Source organism: Lipotes vexillifer, unplaced genomic scaffold (assembly GCF_000442215.2).
Source record: "Lipotes vexillifer unplaced genomic scaffold, Lipotes_vexillifer_v1.1 scaffold71, whole genome shotgun sequence".
NCBI lineage: Eukaryota > Metazoa > Chordata > Mammalia > Artiodactyla > Lipotidae > Lipotes > Lipotes vexillifer.
This window is the reverse complement of record NW_006793703.1, coordinates 7531813-7553751: the sequence shown is the minus strand read 5'-3', so window position 1 is coordinate 7553751 and position 21939 is coordinate 7531813. Positions and strand designations below refer to the sequence as shown.

At 39.7% G+C, this 21939-nt stretch overlaps 1 protein-coding gene across 1 annotated transcript in view; it reads right to left on the bottom strand.

Moving 5' to 3' along the window:
- The window catches only part of LOC103081817 (maltase-glucoamylase, intestinal), a 78849-nt gene extending 57559 nt beyond the window's left edge, over positions 1 to 21290 (bottom strand). Inside the window, exons 1-12 of the mRNA XM_007466633.1 lie at positions 21164 to 21290; positions 18934 to 19052; positions 11192 to 11312; positions 10024 to 10133; positions 9068 to 9219; positions 8288 to 8459; positions 6156 to 6255; positions 3874 to 3986; positions 3454 to 3579; positions 2520 to 2651; positions 2253 to 2369; positions 942 to 1055 (exon numbers count right to left, since the gene is read on the bottom strand). Coding sequence (XP_007466695.1) covers positions 942 to 1055; positions 2253 to 2369; positions 2520 to 2651; positions 3454 to 3579; positions 3874 to 3986; positions 6156 to 6255; positions 8288 to 8459; positions 9068 to 9219; positions 10024 to 10133; positions 11192 to 11312; positions 18934 to 19052; positions 21164 to 21290 — 1503 coding nt within the window. The remainder of the gene's footprint in view (positions 1 to 941; positions 1056 to 2252; positions 2370 to 2519; positions 2652 to 3453; positions 3580 to 3873; positions 3987 to 6155; positions 6256 to 8287; positions 8460 to 9067; positions 9220 to 10023; positions 10134 to 11191; positions 11313 to 18933; positions 19053 to 21163) is intronic.
- Between the last annotated feature and the right edge of the window lie 649 nt (positions 21291 to 21939).

Genomic DNA, 21939 nt, shown 5'->3' with positions numbered 1-21939 from the left:
TTTTTTAACGAGGTTCTTATGTTAAGGAGAGAAATAGATGCTCCTGTCCTGTCTTCTCTACCCATTGAAGGCTTTGTGGAGCAGGTTCTTAAAATCCCTTCAAAATGATATATGTATATAATCATTGAAAATGAAAACTTTCCAAAAATATTAGGTGAAAAATATTTCAATTTATGTGGTCCCATGTATATCAACTTATACATTCTCTAAATATAGCTATGAATACACACACATATAAATGCATATACATATATAATACAAACATATGCAGAGAGAGTGAGAGAACAAGCACGTACCCACAGCTGTGCAAGTGAGGGCTCTGGAAAGATGCATACTGAAATATTGACGGTAGATGTCTTTGGTTGATATCACTTTAGCTCTCCTCATCTGCTTAGCTCTTTGTATGGTTTGCATTTTCTACCTTTCTCTCATAAATAGAAAAAAGTTCAACTCTAGAGCTCTGTAAATTGTGCCAGACACCTACTGCTTTGCATTTGTTTTCATTTGACATCATGTGAGACATTTGTCCTTTCTGCAGCCACAGTTCTGTCGCTCACTTGAGTACTTTGGCTTTGATCAGTTTATCCAACATGCCCAAGTGAAAGAGCCCTGAAGGGGCAATTGAACAATTTGTGTACTTTGTGACAATGTAAGGAGTATATGACCTATTTTTACTTCAGCTCATTCATTTGTAAAAGGAGAGCTAGACTCGGAAAAAACAGATATCTCGGTTTACTTCCTTCCACTTCTAACAATCTGATTTTGAAGTCTAAGCTACATGTTTTGGTAAGATTATTTGAATAGTAAGAGAGAGAATACCTAGAATTATTGCCATACTTGCTTTCCTCTCCTCCTCTTCCCCCTGTGCTCCACGACTCGATGATATAGAGATACACAGTCTGAATGTTAGCCGCCTAGTAATCAAAATGTTAAGAACTCACAATCCAGATTCCATCAAATTCTACTTGATTGTGGAAAAGCTCACATTCATTTGCCCACCAAGCAGTACATTTGGGGTCGGTGTAATCAGGAAACACGGTTTTTCCAGGCCAGACCTGCAGGAGGAAAAGAAAAACATTGATCAAAGGAAGTTAAATGAATACAGAGTAAAACAGAGTACAAAGAAATTCCTAATACGATCATGGCAACAGAGGTGCCCAGGTACAGGTCCTTTTCAATTAGGAATGTAAAGTGCTTTAAATATTTAGACTAAATAGAAGGAGTTAAATAGTCACTTGAGAAAAAAACTTATTTCAAAAAAATGGTTAAGTCTTTGCTAGTCTTCAACTATGCCTCACCCTTTCCTCACACTTTCTCTACTCCTAATCCTAGGAATGGTAAATGAGGGAGAGTACTGTATAATTTCAACTGACCCGTGACAAGTTATGGGTTCTAACCATCAATTACTCTTCTCTATTCTCTTCCTATCCACTTCCTCTCAGACACTAGGCACTCGGGTCAGCAGAGGTGTTAGAAGTGAACCAGCAGATAACACCTTCATGGAAAACAAGGACAAATAAGTTTGAGAAAGAACTAGTTAAACTTGCCAAATAACAGAAAAACTGAGTAAGAAGAGGAATGAAATAGTTTCATTGGATTTGCCAGTTAGGAGGTAACTGGTGCCAAAGCAGCATCAGTGGAGTGACGGGGAGGAAAATAGACTGCAGTCAGCTGACGAGTGAATGGGGGCTACTTCCCTGGTGGCGCAGTGGTTAAGAATACTCCTGCCAATGCAGGGGACATGGGTTTGAGCCCTGGTCTGGGAAGATCCCACATGCCGCGGAGCAACTAAGCCTGTGCGCCACAACTACTGAGCCTGCGTGCCACAACTACTGAAGCCCATGTGCCTAGAGCCCATGCTCTGCGACAAGAGAAGCCACCGCAACGAGAAGCCCATGCACCGCAACAAAGAGTAGCCCCTGCTCGCTGCAACTAGAGAAAGCCCGCACGTAGCAACCAAGACCCAACGCAGCCAAACATAAATAAATAAAATGAATAAATTAAAAAAAAAAAGCGAATGGGGGGTGAGGTGAAGAGGTGGACATTCAGTATCTAAGTCTATTGTTTAAAGGGACTTTGCTGTGAAGGGAATGTAAGAACTGGGATGACTGGTAGGTATTTGAGGATGAAAGGACAAGGGCAAGTTGATCCCCAGAATATATAAGGCCCCTGAAAATGTAAAACAAAACAATTACAGACACACACACACTGCCACAGCCCCTCCACCAGCCCCCACTTCCCCATTAAGATACCTCCCCAATGAGTGGAGTCACTCCATCTGAAGCATTCACCCATATCTTCATATCTGAACCCCTGTCATATGGGCCATAGGGATTACTTGGGGAAGAGTTGTTGGAGATGGCTGGATCCTAAGAAGGGGAAAAATACAATGAGGGACCTAGCTTTGAGCTAGAAGTACTGAAAGGAAACTGGGGATTGAGGGATGAGGGAGGGGCAGGGGGCATAATGACAAGGAAGAGCAAGGACCTGATGTGGGGGAATAAGAGGACAGCACATACCACAATGATGACCAATTTTTGTCCGTTATTGTGTAACTCTTTAACAAACTCAGGGAAGCCCTTAAAATTGACTGGATCATAAGTGAAGTCCTTCCTCTCGTGCATATAATCAATACCAGCATGCTGAACGTCCTGAAAGAATACACAGCGTCCACAATTTATGAGCCCACCCCTGGAATCAGGTTAGCTGCATCACCCTACCTTGTTGCCTGGCGCTCCTGCATTGAAAACCAATCTAACAAACAAACCACAACAGTTACAAAAAATATCACTAAGACTATCAAAACATATCCATTACCTAAATGCTATGTCATCCACAAGATAAAGGAGAGAAGGGACTGTCTCTCCCACTTCCCCCGCATTTGACTACACCACATTTTGTATTGTTGCTTCTCTTCCACTTCAAGCCTTCTTTGGCATTTGCTCTTTCCTAATTTTACTTGTATGAAAATAGTGGAGCCCAGAATGAAATTGACTCTTGCTCCAAGACCTAAGTGTCTGCCTCCAAGGGAATGGGGTAAGGGAGAGAAGAGGATTATTCCAGAGACTACTGGGTGTTTCTCTTTGCATCTCTTGTAAGACCTCGCTACTCATTATATACTAGACACATTCAAATTTAGCCACTTAAATCATAAAAATATTTTATTACATGTATAAACTGTATTCTTTTGTTCCCTTCAACTAGGGTAAGAAATGCCTTGAGAATACAAATAAGAATGCATTGTGTAGAATGTCATCAATACAGTAAGTATAAGAAAACCAGTTCCTTCAAGGAATGGTTGGCCCAACAATAAAGTCCAGCATTCTGAATATATAAAAATATTTTTGTCGTATATTTAAAAAAAAAAACTCAGGAGGAGACAGTATAAACAGTTGTTCTTATTCCCCAAGAAAATTCTTTTATTTTTGGAGGATTTTTTGCTGCCTTACTTACGTAAGGCAGCTGTGCGGCACGGTTTCTCTCCATGACTTCTTTCATGTTACCCAGGGTTCCATAGTCATAATGACTGAGATGAAACCCAAGTGCCCAGTATGAGGGTAGGGCTGGCCGTCCAATGAGCTGAAAGAATGATGTGAAATGAAAGTTAGCAAATACTCTATTTTTACCAAAACTTTTTCTACGCATTAGTTTGGGGGCACAAAACATACCCCATTTTCCAACACACTATTTCCTTAATATTAGAATGCTAGGCCCTTTAATAAATCATTGAGGTTCGGATCAATTTGTAATAGCACATTTATAATAGCTACTTATAATAGCATATGTTTGTGAGTCACACTTGCATATTAAATTTACATTTCTTTGCTCTTATTTACAATTCCCTCAGTCATAACCATAACATTATAAGTTTACCTCTTGATACTCTTGAACCACTTGCTCTGGAGTGTTTCCCAAGAACACGTAGAAGTCGAGAATGCCCCCAGTGGTGCGGTAAGTGACAGCTGGGGTGGGCTGGAGGGAAACCTCTTGAAAGATTAAAAATGAAGCAAATAAACATTAGAATTTATTCTAGAGTAATAATTACAAAGCTTTAGACCAGAGGATCACCAGTCATCTGAACACTAATGAAGTGATCCTAATGCCTCAGTTTTTGTATAAAAAGGGACAAACTCTGACAATCAAAGTCCGCCCTCATAGCACAAGAGAGGCCAAAGCATTTGTTCTGTGACAGATTTCCATAACTGGTGACTGCAGTGTCTTAACTGCTGTGTCAGGATTTCATGAAAAAGCAACCAGTTTCAGGAAGGGGTCCAGAATAAGCCACTGTGGCATAAAAATGATTGTAAGCTGAAAACGTTCGAGTTTCTGAAATCCCTTGTCCACCTGAAAGCAGAGCCTCCCATACAAACTCAGTTGCCATAAACCCCCTGCCCTGGAGCAAAACTAATCTCCTCTGAGACAATAAACTGGCAGCACGCAAGAATACCCAGCCCCCACTATTCTCCTAAGGGCTCATCACTGATCTTTCCAAAACGTCATTTGTTGTTCCATTAAATGCCCTTTATCCCTCTCACCCCTTCTAAGAAGCCATTTGTACATTTCTTCCCCTATTAGGATGGTTTCTAAGTCCCAAATTCTAACCACCCCTTTGAGTTACTCACTGAGCACTCTTGTGTATATGCAGGTTGCACACGTGAATAAACCTAGTTTTCTCTCTTGCTAATCTGTCTTTTGTTAGATTGATTCACAGGCCCCCAAATACCAAACCTAAGAGGACAGAGGAAAAAATTTTCTTCTCTGACATTCACAACTACAGAATATGCTGTTCCCACCCCATATCCCATCATTATTGCAGGAACATAACCTGGCTAGACACACAGAGGTACTAGCCTCAGCAGATCTCACATCAAGCAAGAGCCAAACTAAAAAGATGTCAGAGATGATTCTATACATTCAAAATCCCTCTAAGCCCCAAATGCAATTTTCAGAGATGAAGTCTCCCCATAGCTTTGATTTGCATTAGGGATAAAAGGTCTCAAGATCGACTAAAATGTACTCTTCAGGCGTAAGAACAACTCACACGGAGTATCTAGGATTCTGTGACTTTTCCCTCTAAGCCTGACACAGATTATTTTCTGGTTCCTTTCAGCCACCTGAAACTGTACAGTCCTTGTATTATCTCAGTCTATTCTTTGACTATCAGGTATCTTAGAATCATCTTAGATCACTTAGAGTGATTCTCAAACAATCTGTGGTAAAGGATCAGATCTTTATTTTTTAAATTTCCAGTTCTTTGCAAACTGATACTTTTGTAAAATTACATGAAAATGAATTATTAGAAAAAGTTTCATACATGCACTTGGATGCTACAGCAATGTCTACTCTTAATTTTACACTCATCTTACTGTAGACCTGAAACAGTCTTTGAACACTCCATGGGTCACGCTTCAAGGAGTACTGATCTAGTCCATCAAGTCCCAGTTGAGAAGAGGGTGGGGATCAATATCCTGTGCTGACCATCAACCCTGGGAGATTCTGACAGAACTCCTCTTTCCCTGTAGGGATTGATTCATTGCCCTGGGATTGGTTGTTACTGGTGCAAGCAGAAAAACAGTTGAGAATCATTGATCTGATCTAAAACCTTCAAAGATAAGGAAGGAAGCTACTTCCTGGAATCCTATGATATTATACCATTTGGTCTTAAACAATCTGATTGTACTCTGCCTGACCCTCACACTCCACTTTGCCTTGCTACCCTTGGATGTCTCCATGTAACATTCACAGCTCAGTTGTAGTTCCTTGGTTACACCCTGCTATTAGAGCCATTACCTGTTTCTTACCAGAGCTTTTATTAACCCCTGTACTGGATGAAAGTCTGAGGAAGGAGAAGAATAAATTGGTAGAAACTGCCTTAGAACAGATGATAGGAAAGGGTTAGCTGTTTTAACACTATAATAGCAAATATTCCAACAGAGGCAACCAGATTCAAGAAAACCGTAAGCTAAGAGAGAAAACTCTACTCATGGCTTCCATGGGTCAACAGGTAATGGAGTGTGAATGGCACAAGCAGAGAACATACAAGGTCCCAAGCTACGGGCTCAGCCATTCCTAAAGGGCACCATTCCTTTATCATAATGCTGTAAGAAAGGGACTGAAAATCATCCTTGTGTGTGAATATTCCTTTAGTCTTTTACCCATGGCATTGCTGTTCATCAGAAACACTCCAAAGGACAATCCACTAGCATCTTCAAGGCATAGGAAGAATGTCTGTGCACCATACAAGTTAGTTCCATCCTGCAGAAAGATAATTCAAAACCAAAAATTTACAACTAAACCCCACATGGCCAGGAATAGCTTAGGAAATCGATGTCAATCATGTGAGGAATTGACAAGGAATTCATGTCAAAGAAGACACAAATTTTTAATATAAGGTCTATACTTGGTTGATGTTAATCAAGTGAATTAGCATTTTCATATACAATGAGCCAGCTATGACCATTTATCTAATAGAAATGTGAGAACTTGTGACATGTTAGGATGTGGGAGAACAGGAGGTTTGAAACTGTAGTTCAACAAAGCTCTTCTCTACAGATATCAAAAACAAACTTATGGTTACCAAAGGGGACACGTTGGGGGTAGGGATAAATCAGGAGCTTGGGGTGAACTATATTAGATAACTAAAAAGGACCTACTGTACAGCACTGAGAACTCTACTCAATATTCTGTGATAATCTACATGAGAAAAGAATGAATATATGTATATGTATAACTGAATCACTTTGCCGTACACCTGAAACTAACGCCAACAGTGTAAAGCAACTATACTCCAATAAAATTTTTTTTTTAAAAAAAGAGCTCTTCTCTCAAAAGAGGCTTGACCTTGACTCAAAGAGTCTTGACCTAACCTCATCTGCAAAAACTCCATCGAGCCCTAATATAAATCAGGCACCTTTCTAATTTGCAACTAGATGGAGCTCTACTTAAGATATCTGGTCTTCTAGTCTTTACAACAGCATACATTAGAACTTGAGCTGGTCTTCTAGACTTTAGAACGGTAGTTCTCAACCTGGGCCACATCCCACCCCAATTAAAACAGAACCTCTGGGAATAGAAGCAGACATTGCTAGTATATTCAGTTTCCCCGGGGTGATTCCAATGTGTAATCATGTTTGAGAATCACTGCTCTGGGACAGCATATCTCAAATTTGGTGTGCATACAAATTACAAAGGAACTTCATTTCAGTGTGGGGTCTAATTTAGTAGATGGAAGAAGGAGCTGAGAGCGCAAATTTGTCAGGCGGTGGTGCCCATACTGCACACTTCAAGCAGCGAGGATCTAAGGCTCCTTATTAAACAAGCATCACCAGCCATATCCCAGGTGAACTGCTCGGACCCAACACCTTTCCTGTTTTTCTGACAGGCCTATGGTATGGCGAGGAGCATGGCCAGGGATTAGATCCTATCTCTGCTCCTTACGAACTATTTTTTTTTTTACGTTGGGCTATTCATTTGGCTTTTCTAAACCTCAGTTTCCTTGTCTGTTAAATGGAGTAAATTAGGCTTATTTTTCTCAGAGTCCTTTTGGTAAATAGAGAGAATATATTTAAAAATTCACTTAATCAATTATTCCTCTAATTTCCTTTCATCCAGCCACTAGTTCTGTTTAATTGGGAAAGTTGCTGAACAAGACCTGAATGTAGTATTGCTGAGTCTAGAAAATACCTCTGCTTTGAGTTTTAGCCGTCAAAACAAAACCGAGAGAAAAAACAAAATAAAATAATAACAACGAAACTCTACTCCTTCTATTCTTTCACTGCCCCAAACATTCTTCACACAAAGAATGATTAATACAGAATTTTAGTTGATATTTTATCCTATTTTGCTGACAAACCTGGTAAGTTGCTGATTTGTAACGGTCAACCTAAAATATGGTAACCATAACCAGCATATTGTGCTGAATCAATATTAGTTTTCTCCACAACTAGTTAGTTCAAAACGAAAATGTGACGAAAAATACTTGGTATTTATTGAGAATTTTCTATGTGGCAGACACTCTTCTAGAGACTCTACATGTATCAATTCATTTAATTCCCATCACAACCCTATGAAGTAAGTATATTACCCCCATTTCATAGATGGGGAACTAAAGACACAGAGAGGAAACCTGCCCAGAACCACAAAACTGGTGAGTAGCACTGCCAGAATTCAGACCCAGATAGCCTCACCCGAGCACCTGACTCTTAACTGTTATAGTGTACTGCTAGGAGTGACCTTCATGAAAGAGGCTATGATATTCAGTGGAAAGGGTCCCATACTGAAAGGTTACCCCTTTGGGGATTGTGTCTCTGGCAAATATGGGCCAGGTCTTCCAATTCATATCGTGCCGGTACTGCTGGTGCACGTGTTCTCCCAGACCATACACGTTAGCACTAGGCAGTCGGATGGAGAGCTGCAGGAACTGATCAGCAAACAGCAGGGGCCCGATGCTGGAGTCAAACCTAGACATGGGTGGAAAACACAGGGACGGGTGGGCAAGTGGAGTGGAGGGAATGCAACTGCTTAGAAAATTGTTCTTGTATCTCAGAGACTCAATACTCCCTGTTTAATCGGCCCCATTTGCCCTCCTGTGACATTTTTCCATGGACATCAAGAGATCAGGATTTCCTGAGGGCAGGTACCATTCGGCACATTTCTTAGATTTGTCCCCTTGACTCTCTATCACATGACCAGAATATCAGTCGTACATTATAGTAGATGCTCCATACAGAGTTACTGCTGGATAGGTGTTAGATGGATGGAGGGAAAAAAGGGAAAATAAGGGGGAAAAATGACCAAATGGAAGGAAGAAAGAGAAAAAGGACACAGCCCAGTGCCTGGCCCACAATAAATGCTCAGTAATAAAGGAGGGGGAGGACGAGGAAGAGGAGGAAGGAAGGAAGAGGAAGGAAGGCAGAAAAAAGTATACATTTGGAGGTAGAGAGTCTGGTCACCAACAGTGGGCTCACGACCTTCAGGAATATTGTAGAAATGCATCCTTTTTCAGGCTTCAAACCTCCCTCCCCCATAACCTTCATACTAAGTCTCCAGACAGGTTTACAAAACTTACAGAACGTGATTGTTGCTCGTTCTGATCACTTTGATGCTAAATGGCTGTTTGGAGACCTCAACTTTATAGGTCAAGGAAGCAGCAGCATTTCCTTTGAAGGGTTGCACATGTTCATGGGGCACTTCATATCTGTCCTGGTTTTGGTCAGTTAACTGTCCAGAGAGATTAGGGAAAGACAGTCAAAATGAAAATGTCTCTGTTTTTCTAAAATAGAAGCATGCCTACCAACACCAGTGCTTCCCAACACCTGTGCTCCTGGTACAGGAACCTGTGCAGCAAATGACATTATGTCTGAAATTATGTCACCAAATTCAGATGCTTAACACTTGGACATAAGTTAGTCTTTAGGTAGAAATATATACTACAAGTCTGCAGACATAAACTATCTCTAGAATTTTCAAAGTTGTGATCATTCCTTTTTTCCTTCCCTATATCATTTCACATGGTATAAAGGGAAAATAAATGAAAGCCACAGCTCACCAGTGAATTCTATAATATACATTTAGGAAGTTATCACACTGAAGGAAGGCTATAAATGCTTTCAACATGCACATGCTAAGTAAGAATAATGACAGTAGAGAAAAATACCTCCATTAGCAAATTTTTCTCTTTTGTAGTAACTGCAGTCATCAGGTAGGGAACAAGAACTTCTCCAAAAAAATTTTAAATAAACAAATATCATATGCTATCACTTATATGTAGAATCTAAAATATGATACAAATGAACTTATTCACAAAACTGAAAGACCCACAGACACAGAAAACAAACTTAGGGTTACCAAAGGGGAAAGGGGGGTAGGGAGGGATGAATTGGGAGTTTGGGATTAGCAGATAAAAACTACCATATATAAAATAGATAAACCACAAGGGCCTACTGTAGAGCATAGGAAATTATATTCAGTATCTTGTAATAAACTATAATGGAAAAGAATACGAAAAAAAGAAACAAACTACACCTTAAAGTGGAAACGGTTAGACGTCTGGTATTCCGCTGTGAGAAGGACGTTGTTGACATCATTTCCAAAAAGAGATGGAGAAGGCAACCTTTTCAACTGGGCTGTGAATCCTAATGTGAAGGGGGTAAAGAGTTTTCATAGCTGGCTGTGTAAATTCACAAACAGCCACATACAATTAAGCTTTATGTCAAAGGGGCTGGCGAAAAGCCTTTACTTCCCATAAGAAGAGGAGACACGGATGTGTACCTCATCATACACACATACTGTCTTGGGCCAGATTCTGAAGCTAGGTATTGTCATTACCTTATTCAAAAACCATGCCTCTCTTCTCCAAAATCTGAATGGAAACATCCCTCAAAGGCCAAACTGTCGTTACACCAGCCCATCCATCACTCATATACCCTTTACAGTCTGAGCCCTCAAGGTGTTCACATCCATTATTCCTTCTCAGTTATCTTCATGTTACGCCACAGGTGATCGTATGCATTGATGCCATCTCCCCAGTTATGTGACAAGCCAGGTGAGAGTCAAGACCTTATTAGAAAAGCCCATCAGGCCAAGAGGCCCTGGAAGAGGAGCACGCCTCTTCCTTTATGCTAAGAGCCTCCCCAAGTATCCCCAGCATGTTCATTATTATGTCTGCATTTTGAGGTGGGAGAAAGAAGGGGGGATGTTTAGTCCATGAACACTGACACTGGCTAGCTAACTTTCATAAAACATTGATAAAACTGGAATTGTTTCCATATCATTAAAATTACATCATATGAGAGTTCTTAGTAGTCTCAGAGGTTACTGAGTTCAAATCCCTCTCTTTAAAAGTTAGAAACTTGTGGAACGAAGAAGTTACAATGTTTGGGCAAAGGTTACAAAGGTGCATCAAGACAGAGTCAGGAACAGAACATGTCTCCTAACTCCCAGGACAGAGAGTGATATTTTTCCTTGATGCCAAAATAGACTCTAGTCCTTGCTCAAGGGCAGTGCCCACCTCCTGTCACACGCTGTGGTAGCCGTACAGAGTGACACCCCACCTGCTGCTACAGCTCTCTTCTGCAGTGTACAGAGCCAACCTGCAGAGGACACAGCCCAGTGCCTGGCCTACAATAAATACTTGCAAACCTCCCTCCCCAGAGGATCTGGAGCTCCTTCCTCAAGGCTGAGTCTGGCTTACCTGCATATGTGTTCACAAGGTTGCCCTCCACTTGATAGCCATGACTCTTAGAATAGTAGCACCAGGGCACACTTATGGTTCCCTGAGGTTTCCAGCAGCACCCACGCTGGTCACACATGGCCTGAAATAAGAGATTAGTTAGAGTAACTCCACTATGTGTAGAACACGATCATTGATAAATACACTTTGAGCTTGCAGTCTCATGAGCCTTGTTTTACAAATAAGGGACCTGATATTTAAAGAAATTGTGCTGTATATCCCAGTCAATGCGGTGACTGCACTCAAAACTCACTTTTCTGGCCAATACCCTTCCTCGTTCTTGTTATCATATAACAATATATAATCACAAGGCATTCTCTACCTGTCATCACAATAAACCTGGTAAATTTATATAAATATTCTAAACTACTATATAGTTATATCACCAGTAACCCAAAATGACAAATGGAGCTTCACTGATATTGGCTTTGGGCTCTAAAAAAAACTTTGCAATTAACTTTATTCAGAAGCTTTGAAATCAAGGCAATTTTGCTTTGAATTTTAAATGTGTATATTACAAACGGGTATATTTAGTATATGTGACATATACACATATATATTATACATATATACACAGTATATACATGTATGTGTGTGTGTGTATATATATGTATGTATATATAGTCTCTTAACTCCTCCCAAGGCAGTAAGTAATTGTTCCTTGAAACCCAAATAGATTCTGATTCTTATTTAAGGTACCTGCCTTTTACTACAATTAATGACTGAATCACATGGAGACTAAAATGGATACAATCTCTTTCTCATATAACTAATTTGGAAGAAGCAATCAGGTTAAATACAAAAAAAGTACAAGGAAACCACTCCTCTTGAGTGTAACTAATAAAATACTACAGCAAAAATTACGGGTTGTGGCTTCCAAGATTAGATTACAGAGTGTCTCCTGTGTTGCTTGCTCCGCCCCTTTCACTTGCTCTGTTGGAGCTCTCACTCTGCAAGAAGTGAGGTGCTGCACTGCAGACTGACCCACATGGTGAGGAACTGAGGGAGGTCTCCAGCAAGGAACTGAGGTGCTCAGTCCAACAATCCTTGAGCAGCTGAATTCTGCTAATAATCACAATACACAAGCTTGAGAAGGATCATCCCTCAGTCTCAGAAGACACCTTGATTGCAGTCTTCTGGAAGCCTATGAGCCAAAAGCACCCAGATACACCAAGGCCAGATTTCTGACCATAGAAACTGTGAGAACATAATGTTTGTTGTGTTAAGCCATTACGTTTTGGGATAATTTGTTACACAGCAATAGATAACTAACATACCCTGCTATATTATTTTACAGATGAAGAACCTCAGGCCACAGAGGTAAAAGTTCACAGTGGTGAAATGATCTGCCAAAGGTCACTTAGCTATTGAGAAGACAAGGACCAAAACTTAGTTCTCTTGTTATCCATTTCTTTTTCTCTATAGTCTGGGTTGAGTATCTGCTGAGCATATTTTCAGGAGGATATGGCAATGCTTTACAAATGTAAGACAAAAACAATTGCTTAGATATATGAACAATTAGATTTAATCAAATGCTAATTTTTTTGCTAATAACCAATGTTAAGAATCGAAAAACGGTGTCCATCTGTGGTTTCCATTGCTATGGAATCAGGCTTCACTGTGAACTCAACTAGTCAGCAGTTTTTGTTTTTTCTTTTCAAAACCCACTCAGATGAAACTTCAGTATAACCTGAAAGGGGAAAGGTGTCGAAAAGAGTGTTAAGCAGAACGGTCTCTGCGTGCTCCCCAGAGCTTAATAACTTCTTCACTGAACTGGAAAGGGCAAAGATCAAAGAGTGGCCAAAGCAGCATAAAAAGTGAACAGCCTCTTGGCCACCTGGAAATCCCAGGCCCTGCAGCAGAGCCAAGCAGTTACGGGGAGCAATGTAGGGAGAAGCAGAGAGCGGGGCAAATAGACAGGAGAGTAAAGAGTAGGTGAAACCTCAGAAAAGAGTTGTAGAGAGAAGCTACAAAAAAAATGACAACATGAATAGGACTGAAGGCACCCAAAAAGAATTAAACCCAAACTTGAGACACAAAATGTCCTTTTAAGTTGAACATGAGAAATAAAATTTAAGAGAAACTGCCAAAATAATACAGAGTGCATAATTTCCAATACAGTATTGAGGGGAAAACTAAGGGGAAAAATTCTCAATGCAAAAAATAAGGAAAGAAAACATGTATACGGGGGTAGGCGTGAATGGGGAGCAGTACGTAAAAAACAGACCAAATGGAAAACACAAAATGAGACCACAGAAAAGAGTTTTTCATGTCAATTATCACATGGCTTAAATACTTAATTTAAAAAACAAGGATAATCAGATTACATTTACAGAAATAAATTCAACTGAAGCTGTTTACAGGCAGCACACCCAAAATTTAAGCTCACAAAAGCACTAAAACAGGGGAAAACCGCTATGTGAGAAGAATTCTTACCAAGGGTTAGTACAGCTATAGTGATGGCTGACAAGTAGACTTAAAGTAAATATTAATTATTAGAGAGACATCGAGTCACTACATGATGACAAAAGCTTCAGTTCACCAGGAAGATATGACATCTCAAACCTGATACACACCTGATTAATAAAGACTCAAAATATTTACAGAAAAACCTTAAAGAATCACAAGATAAAACTGAAAAAGATAGTAAGTACATAATGCAATATTTTTAAAGAACTCCCTCAGTAACTGATAGATAAAGTAGACCAAAAAGTAAAGATATTTTGCTTTTTACATAATAGATACATACAGGCTCCTGCACCAACACAAAGAGAAGAACTGGATTGAACTCAGATATAGTGAGAAATCAGACGCTGAAGGCACCGCTCGTGGCCTAGTCAAGCTCTGCTCCACTGGAGTCCTCTTCTCCAACCCCCAATGCTTCTTAACATTTAGAGAGGGGGGAGAAGAAACAGAAAAGGAAGGCATTTATACCAAAACCAGACGTGAGAGAAAAAGGGAAACTAGAATCCAGTTTTATTCACAAATACAAATGCAAAAACCTAAAAGAAAAGAGCACGCAATTTTAACAATGGAAATCAGCAACATATTAAATAAATAATAAGTGAGTGGTGTTTCTTCCAGAAACACAGGGATTCTTTACTATTAGAAAATCCACTGTATAATGTTTCATAACTTATTAAAGGAAGTACACAATACAATCATTTAAATTAATCACCTGTTCATGATAAAATTCTTGGCAAACTGGGAATATAAAGTAAGTTCCTTAGTTGGATAATGGGTAGATACCTAAAGCCTATAATATCCATCTCACTAACTCTGAAATGTTAGAAACATTCCTTTTAAAATCAGAAAAAAAGAGTAGGTGACCATGTCTATGTTGTTTTATAATTAAATATATATTGGAGGTCCTAACGCTACAAGACTAATAAGACAAGAAAACAAAGAAAATTTGTAAAACTAAAAAGGATGAAGCCAAGTTATCATTATTTTCTGACATATTATGTAAGTAGAAATCCAAGAAAATGTATAGAAATAAATTTAAACTAAGTTAATTATTATTATGTTAGATCTTCTGTTTTCTTCTTAAAGTCATAACTTTTTCTTTTTTGCCTTTAGGCTTTTAATCTTCCTGGCATTGTTCCTTGAGATATGATGTAATATAGGAATATATAAGCTTGACTCCATTAAAATATAAAATATCTGTTCATCAAGACAGCATAAAATAGGTGAACACAGCCTCATAACAGCAGAAGATACTTGCAGCATGTATAATAAAAATAAGAAGTAGAATCTAGAATAACACAAACAAGAAATGTGTACAAATCAGAGTGAGTTGAAAATAATTTACTGATAAGACTACATATGCCTTGGAATATGTGCATCATTAGGTCATTAGGAAGCAGCATACCTAAGATTAAAAAAAAATTCAGGACCTCAGCAACTGTAGCATTTATAAAAGACAGAAAGCAAAGTTGCAAGGACAAATGCAAACACGTGAAAAGGAAGTGCCCCAGGTGCAGTCAGAGTCGGCCTGAGTGAATCAGAATCAGCCACCTCCTGCCACTGGAGGGAATGGGACCACAGTGGACCTTGCTCATTCAGCCCTGCCAACCATCCTGTCCTAGGTGCTGGCTCATCTAACCCTGTATCCCTCCATCCTGTTCTTTCTGTACTGTCCAGTGTCTCTTCACAGCCTTTATGCATCCTGTCTTAGACACAGAATTCCCTCCTTTTACTGGGATAAGAAACAATGGAATTTACAACAAAGAATCACCTGAAGGGAAATTTATACTCTTAGTTCTTTAATCCCAGAGGACAGAACTAGAGAGGAATGATAAAATGATATAGCAATGGCCTCAGCAGTAAAACATTCTGCCTAGCCTAGTGTCATATTCATAATTTCTTCCCACTCCCCTCCTCCACATTGCCATATACTTTCCTTCAACAAACACATTATATACACATACACAACATTATCCATTGAATCAGCCTCTCAACAACACTTTAGATTAGCATATGGCACCCAGGATACTTAAAACACACAACAAAATACCTAAGAAATACTTTCTATGAAAAACCAGGTCACTGAAAATGCTCCCAGAGTATTTCTCTCTGGCTGAGCTAGAGGAGCAGGCCAGTGAATGAATGCAAAGGTCATAGATTAATTCACTTGGGTATAACATTTAGAAAAAAGGCAAAGGTTGTTTATTGAACTACAATCTTGATACCACAGTATTAAACGGCCTTATTATAAAACCAAAGAAGCATTACTGAGGCAATAATGACATTTGAAGTTCACGTAGCCAATAACAAGATGGGCTGCTGCAGGGAAGTGGACAGACTGAGGATGCATTAGTCTTCCAGGTGGGCTTTTGAGCAAGTAGGTTCCTAGCACACTATGACAGGGGCAAGTAAATGGGTGTGGATCAACTTTCTGGAAACATCCTGTTTAGGTACAGCATATCTAGACCATGACTCCCCATTCCTATTGGCAAAGCAGCACATTAATTAATCGTCCTCTATCATCAAGCTCCAAACTACCTTATAGTCTTAAACATTATATGCTCTCTGTCACCCATCCTGTATCTTGGCCATATGGGACCATTCAATCTGTCATGTATGTGCCCCACAACTTCCTCTTCTGTCACTTTGTGTGCATTGTCTCCTCTATCCTGAATTCACTTTCCATTCCTCTCATCTCTGTCAAAATCCTGCTCATCATTAATTCCAGATTGTCACGCTTCTCATTAATTCCAGACTGTCACCTTGTCCTTGATAATAATCTCTTCTGCTTTGTGATCCACACAGTATTTCGTTTATATCTTATAAATTTTTATTTTATATTCTAGTTATTTATTTACTTAGCTTATCTCCTCTACCTATTGAACCTATCATCTAAAATACCAAACTTTATGACATTTGGCCCCATACTGAAGCTCTTTTTTTCCTTTTTCTCTTCTATCTTCTTTTTCCTTTATTTCTGTCTTTTATTCTCTCTCTTCTTGGTTTCCCATTTCGTGATTTCGTTCAGCCCTAAGTGTCTGCTCCTAGCTGCTATGTATCACATAAAAAGCCAACCTCCTCTATCCGAAATCCAAGGTCTTCCAAAATCTGAATCCACCTTTCCTGTTCAGACACATTTCTTCCTACTCCAAGCAGGCATGTCTCTTCATTAATCCAAGAGAAAGTTACATTCATTCAGTCAGGGTAAGACGCCAGATGAAGGGGATTGAATGCTGCAATAGTCTTGGTTAGATGAACTGCTCTAACTGGGATTCCTTCCAACGTTGGCAGGCTTGCTGTCCAGGCTGATGCCCTTCTGTGCTCTCACTGCTTTGTCCTGTCCTGGGGATTTCCTGATCCTTGACTATTTACCATATTGGTGCTCTCTCTTGCCTTCAGTATAGCCTCTGAGCTTCCTGACTAGTTTTGTCCAATCACTCTGCTCCTAACTACAGTTCCCAGGCATTTTCTCTACTCCAAGCTATTTATCTGGCTCTGGTTCTTTTTTTCTGCCTTAACTTCCAGCTTCCCCAAAACCCCAGTCTATCACTATGGTTGACTTCTCATCTGTTATTTCTTTGCCATCTTGGTTCTCTCTGACTCAGCATCTATGCTATTTCAGTCAATACCAAAGGCTCAAATTGTGTAACCATTCTCACTTTCCACAGTTCACATTCTGTGACTCTGTCCAAGTTATGGGCTGAATTGTGTCCCCAGAAAAGATATGTTGAAGTCCTAATACTCAGTACCTCAGAACTTGATCTTATTTGGAAATAGGATTGTTGCAGATGTGATTAGCTAAGGTGTGATCATACTGGAGTTGGGTGGGCCCTTAATCCAATGTGATCTGTGTCTTTATAAAAATGGGAAATATGAACACAGACACACACAGAGAATGCTTTGTGAAGATGGAAGCAGAGAACGGAGTAATGTAGCTACAAGCCAAGAAACGCCAAGGACTGTGGCCGTCACCAGAAGCTAGGACAAAGGCATGGAACAGATTCTTCCTCAGAGCCCTCAAAAGGAACCAATCCTGGGCTTCCCCGGTGGCGCAGTGGTTGGGGGTCCGCCTGCCGATGCAGGGGACGTGGGTTCGTGCCCCAGTCCTAGAGGATCCCACATGCCACGGAGCGGCTGGGCCCGTGAACCATGGCCGCTGAGCCTGTGCATCCGGAGCCTGTGCTCCGTAGCGGGAGAGGCCACAGCAGTGAGAGGCCTGCGTACTGCAAAAAAAAAAAAAAAGGAACCAACCCTAATGACACCTTGATTTTGGATTTCTAGCTTCCAGAAGCATGAAAGAAAAAAATATGCAGAAATAAAATGTCTTTTGGTATTAGGACCTTTAGACAAACCAAAATAGTAACTCTCAAGAACATCACAGATTACTCCAGCCCGTGAACAATAGGATGGCTACAGAGATAAATGTGAGAGTGCCACATGCCCAAGAATCGCATGCAGCAAGCATCCTTTCTGTGTCTGATACAAATCTGCCATTTCAGGTCAGTGGACTTCACTCAGAAGGCTGCATTTTGTTTTTATTCACTCTCAACATGAAACATGACTGATATGGTGTGTGCAATGCATTTTATAATCATATATTCAGCTGGACTTCAGGTGATGGTCAGGAAACACTGCCCAAAAGTAAACGCCCAGATGCCTGCACTATCTTTAATCTGGTATTTATTACCTCTTCCTTCAAAACTTGGCTCTTGAAGCTTTATCCTTATTTGAAATACTGTTTTATGCCTATGGATGACTTTTTATTGTAGCTCCTAGATAACCTTTTAGAATTGTGTAAGGAAAAAAGAGAGACAGAGAGAGGCCAAGAAACAGTCAGAAACAGAGTCAGAGAGAACTAGTAACCAAGTAGAGTTACCAGATAAAAGACAAATATACTTTTAGTATAAATAAGTCCCAAGTCTTACACGGGACATAATTATACTAAAAATTTATTCATTGTTTATCTGAAAGTCAAACCCACAAAATCTGAAGTATTAAATGGACAGCATGTACTTTTATTTGCTGAATCAGTCAACACAAGGAAATTTTCTAGTTCTTCCTCTCCCAAGGCTGAGCTGTCATATAAGCATGAATACAGGATTTCTTTTCCTGAGCCACCAATAATTGAAATGCAAACAATAAACAACTCTGGGGGCTACAAACAGAAAAAAAAAAGAAAACAAACCCTTATCCAATGGCATAAACTCTTAAATGAAAACAAGATCTGTAAGTCAAACCTTTGTTGGTGACTGGTCAGGGATGCAGTTTATCCGTTCCAATTCATTTACCACTGGGCACTCGGCAGAACCAGGAGTGGTACTTTTCCCAGGATCTGGAGTAACTGTCATCCCAGGACCTGAGGTAACTGTTGTCCCAGGACCTGGGATAATCCCCAAAGCAAACATAAGATGACAGAATTAATATCACAGGCATTCGATACCCCCATAGTTCTCAACACCTCCAATTATATGGACTCTACTACTGACTGGGCTTCACTCTATGACCTTGAAATGTACACATTCACTTTATAAAGCCTCATTTTGTTCTTGCTGACTGTATTTAACTCTACATATACCTGCACCATCTCCTTCTACCAGCAAGGCCCTCCCCTATGAGACAGTGCATACAAGAGCAAGGAGCTGGACTCCAACATTAGATTGGAAGCTCACCAAAATGGGAACCAAATCTACCTTCTCTACTCCAGGGGTTGGTAAACTATGTCCTGTGGACCAAATCAGGTCACAGCCTGATTTGTAAATAAAATATTGCTGTCACACAGCCACACCCAGATTTTTTATGTATTGTCTATAGCTGCTTTTGTTACTACAGGCAGAATTAGGTAGTTAGGACAGAGACCGTTTGGCCCACAAAATCTGAAGTATTAAGTATATGGCCCTTTACAGACAAGTCTGTACACTCTGCTTTGGTCCTGTACTTCCACCCAGGCAGGTGGTTCACGAAATGTTTGCACACAGATCACGTGCAGTATATATTGTTCTCTTGAATGTTACCCTAATCATAGTAACCTCAATTCTCCTTGCTCAGTCAACAGGCAATCCCTTGACAAGGAACACTTCTGAGTGATGGCACTCTTATACAAATGTAAAATCTCATAGGACAAAAAATGTAAAGGGAGGCCACCAAACTAGAAACTGGCAGCTAGAATCTATGCCAGTTGATCGATGGATTCAGACTTAAAAATCAGTTAAATAGGACTTCCCTGGTGGCGCAGTGATTAAGAATCCGCCTGCCAATGCAGGGACACAGGTTCGAGCCCTGGTCCGGGAAGATCCCACATGCTGCGGAGCAACTAAGCCAGTGCACCACAACTATTGAGCCTGTGCTCTAGAGCCCGCGAGCCACAACTACGGAGCTCGTGTGCCACAACTACAGAAGCCCACACACCTAGAGCCCATGCTCCACAACAAGAGAAGCCACTGCAATGAGAAGCCCACGCACCGCAACGAAGAGTAGCCCCCGCTCGCCACAATTAGAGAAAGCCCGTGCACAGCAACAAAGACCCAACACAGCCAAAAAAAATTAATTAATTAATTTTTTTAAAAGTCAGTAAAATAAAGAAGGCACATTTATTGCATTCTAACATAAGGAAGTTAGATTTCTTTAGGGCACTCTACAATAAGCTAGTAACAATATTAAGACAAAACAATGAGGCTTCTAATAAGTTTTCTTTTCACTAAGGTTTCCAATTCAAAAGTGGTGGAGTAATAGAACTTTATATTTGTGCCAGTTTCCACATAAGGGTTTTAGTTTCATCTTAATGATCATAGAATGTTAAGAACTGAACAATCTTTGAGATTATTTAATCTAACTTCCCACAGAAGTAGAAATGTCGTGACTGAGAATGAGGTAGGGGGAGGGGGCAAAAGTTTTCCTCTGGCAACACACTGGCCTGGCCCCTCATCACCTGCCCCACCTAGGAAGCTGCTCCCAGCTGAAGCCCAGATAAGAAATCATGGATAACTCAGCACAATTCAGCCCTTCTGTTAAAATAAAACAGTTCAATAAACTTTTAATTTAAAAAACTCTGGTAGCTGTTATTTTTTTAAAGAACCAAACTTGGGCCGAAGGTACTTTAATTGATTATATACTTATTTGACTACATTTCATATAAGGGTATTGTTGATTACTATTGTTAACAAAATTACAATTATTCAATGAAATTCAGCAAATATATTTCAAGTGCCAGTTGTGGAATCCTGTGCTGTGCTAAATTGGGAAATGAAAGTGTCAGAGTTAGGCCTACAATGAATACCTATTGTGCTGTCACAGTTTGAGTCAGGTGGTCCCCAACACACACATATAATACACACACACACACACACACACACACACACACACACACGGTCACACCAGTGAATATGAAAGCATCACTTCCCTGCCATTTCTGAGGTGTTTGCTCTGATAAGAGCAATATATGGAGGGGGGAACACCAGAGTTCCTTGTTACCTTCTGATTCCAAAGAGTCTCTGGCTGAAAGCACAAAGAGAGGAATAGTGATGATAAACACCACAAGCAGAAGAACACTGAGCATAAGCTCCAAAGTAGTGAACTTTTTCAACTTCTTTCTTGCCATCTACAAAGAAAGAGAAAACAATTTTAGATTTGAGTTTTATTTAACATGTGGTTAGCAAACTTTTTGAATAGAAAAGCTCAAATGTATACATAAGAGAAATGAGTAACATAATAAACACCCAGGTACCCATCAACTAGATTAAAAAATTATCAAGTGGCCAATCTCATTCTGTCTATTCTTTTTTTTTAAAGTAATATGAAAACTTTTATTTTTCTTATGTCTATTCTTATTCATGTCTCTCCTTAACTTTGGGTTATTTTGAAGCAAATCTCAGATTTCATATCTTTTATTCTGAAAATATTTAAGCATATTTTTTAAAAACTAAGAAATTTCACAAAAGCCAAGCAAAATACTGTTATCACACTTAAAACATTTTTAAAATAATTCTTTAATCATCAAACTAAAGAATTATTTTTAAAAAATTTCCCTCATTGTCTGATAAGCATTTTATAGTTTGTTTGTTCTACTCTCATAAGGATACAAGTAAGATCTATATATGACTAATTGATTTGTGTCTGCTAAGTCTTTTTTAACCAGTAAGGTTTGTTCTGTAGATCTGCCCACAATCTGGGTTATGTTGATTGCATCTCCATGCATGCCAACATGTTTCTCTATCCTTGTATTTCCTATAAATTATTAGATCTACAGT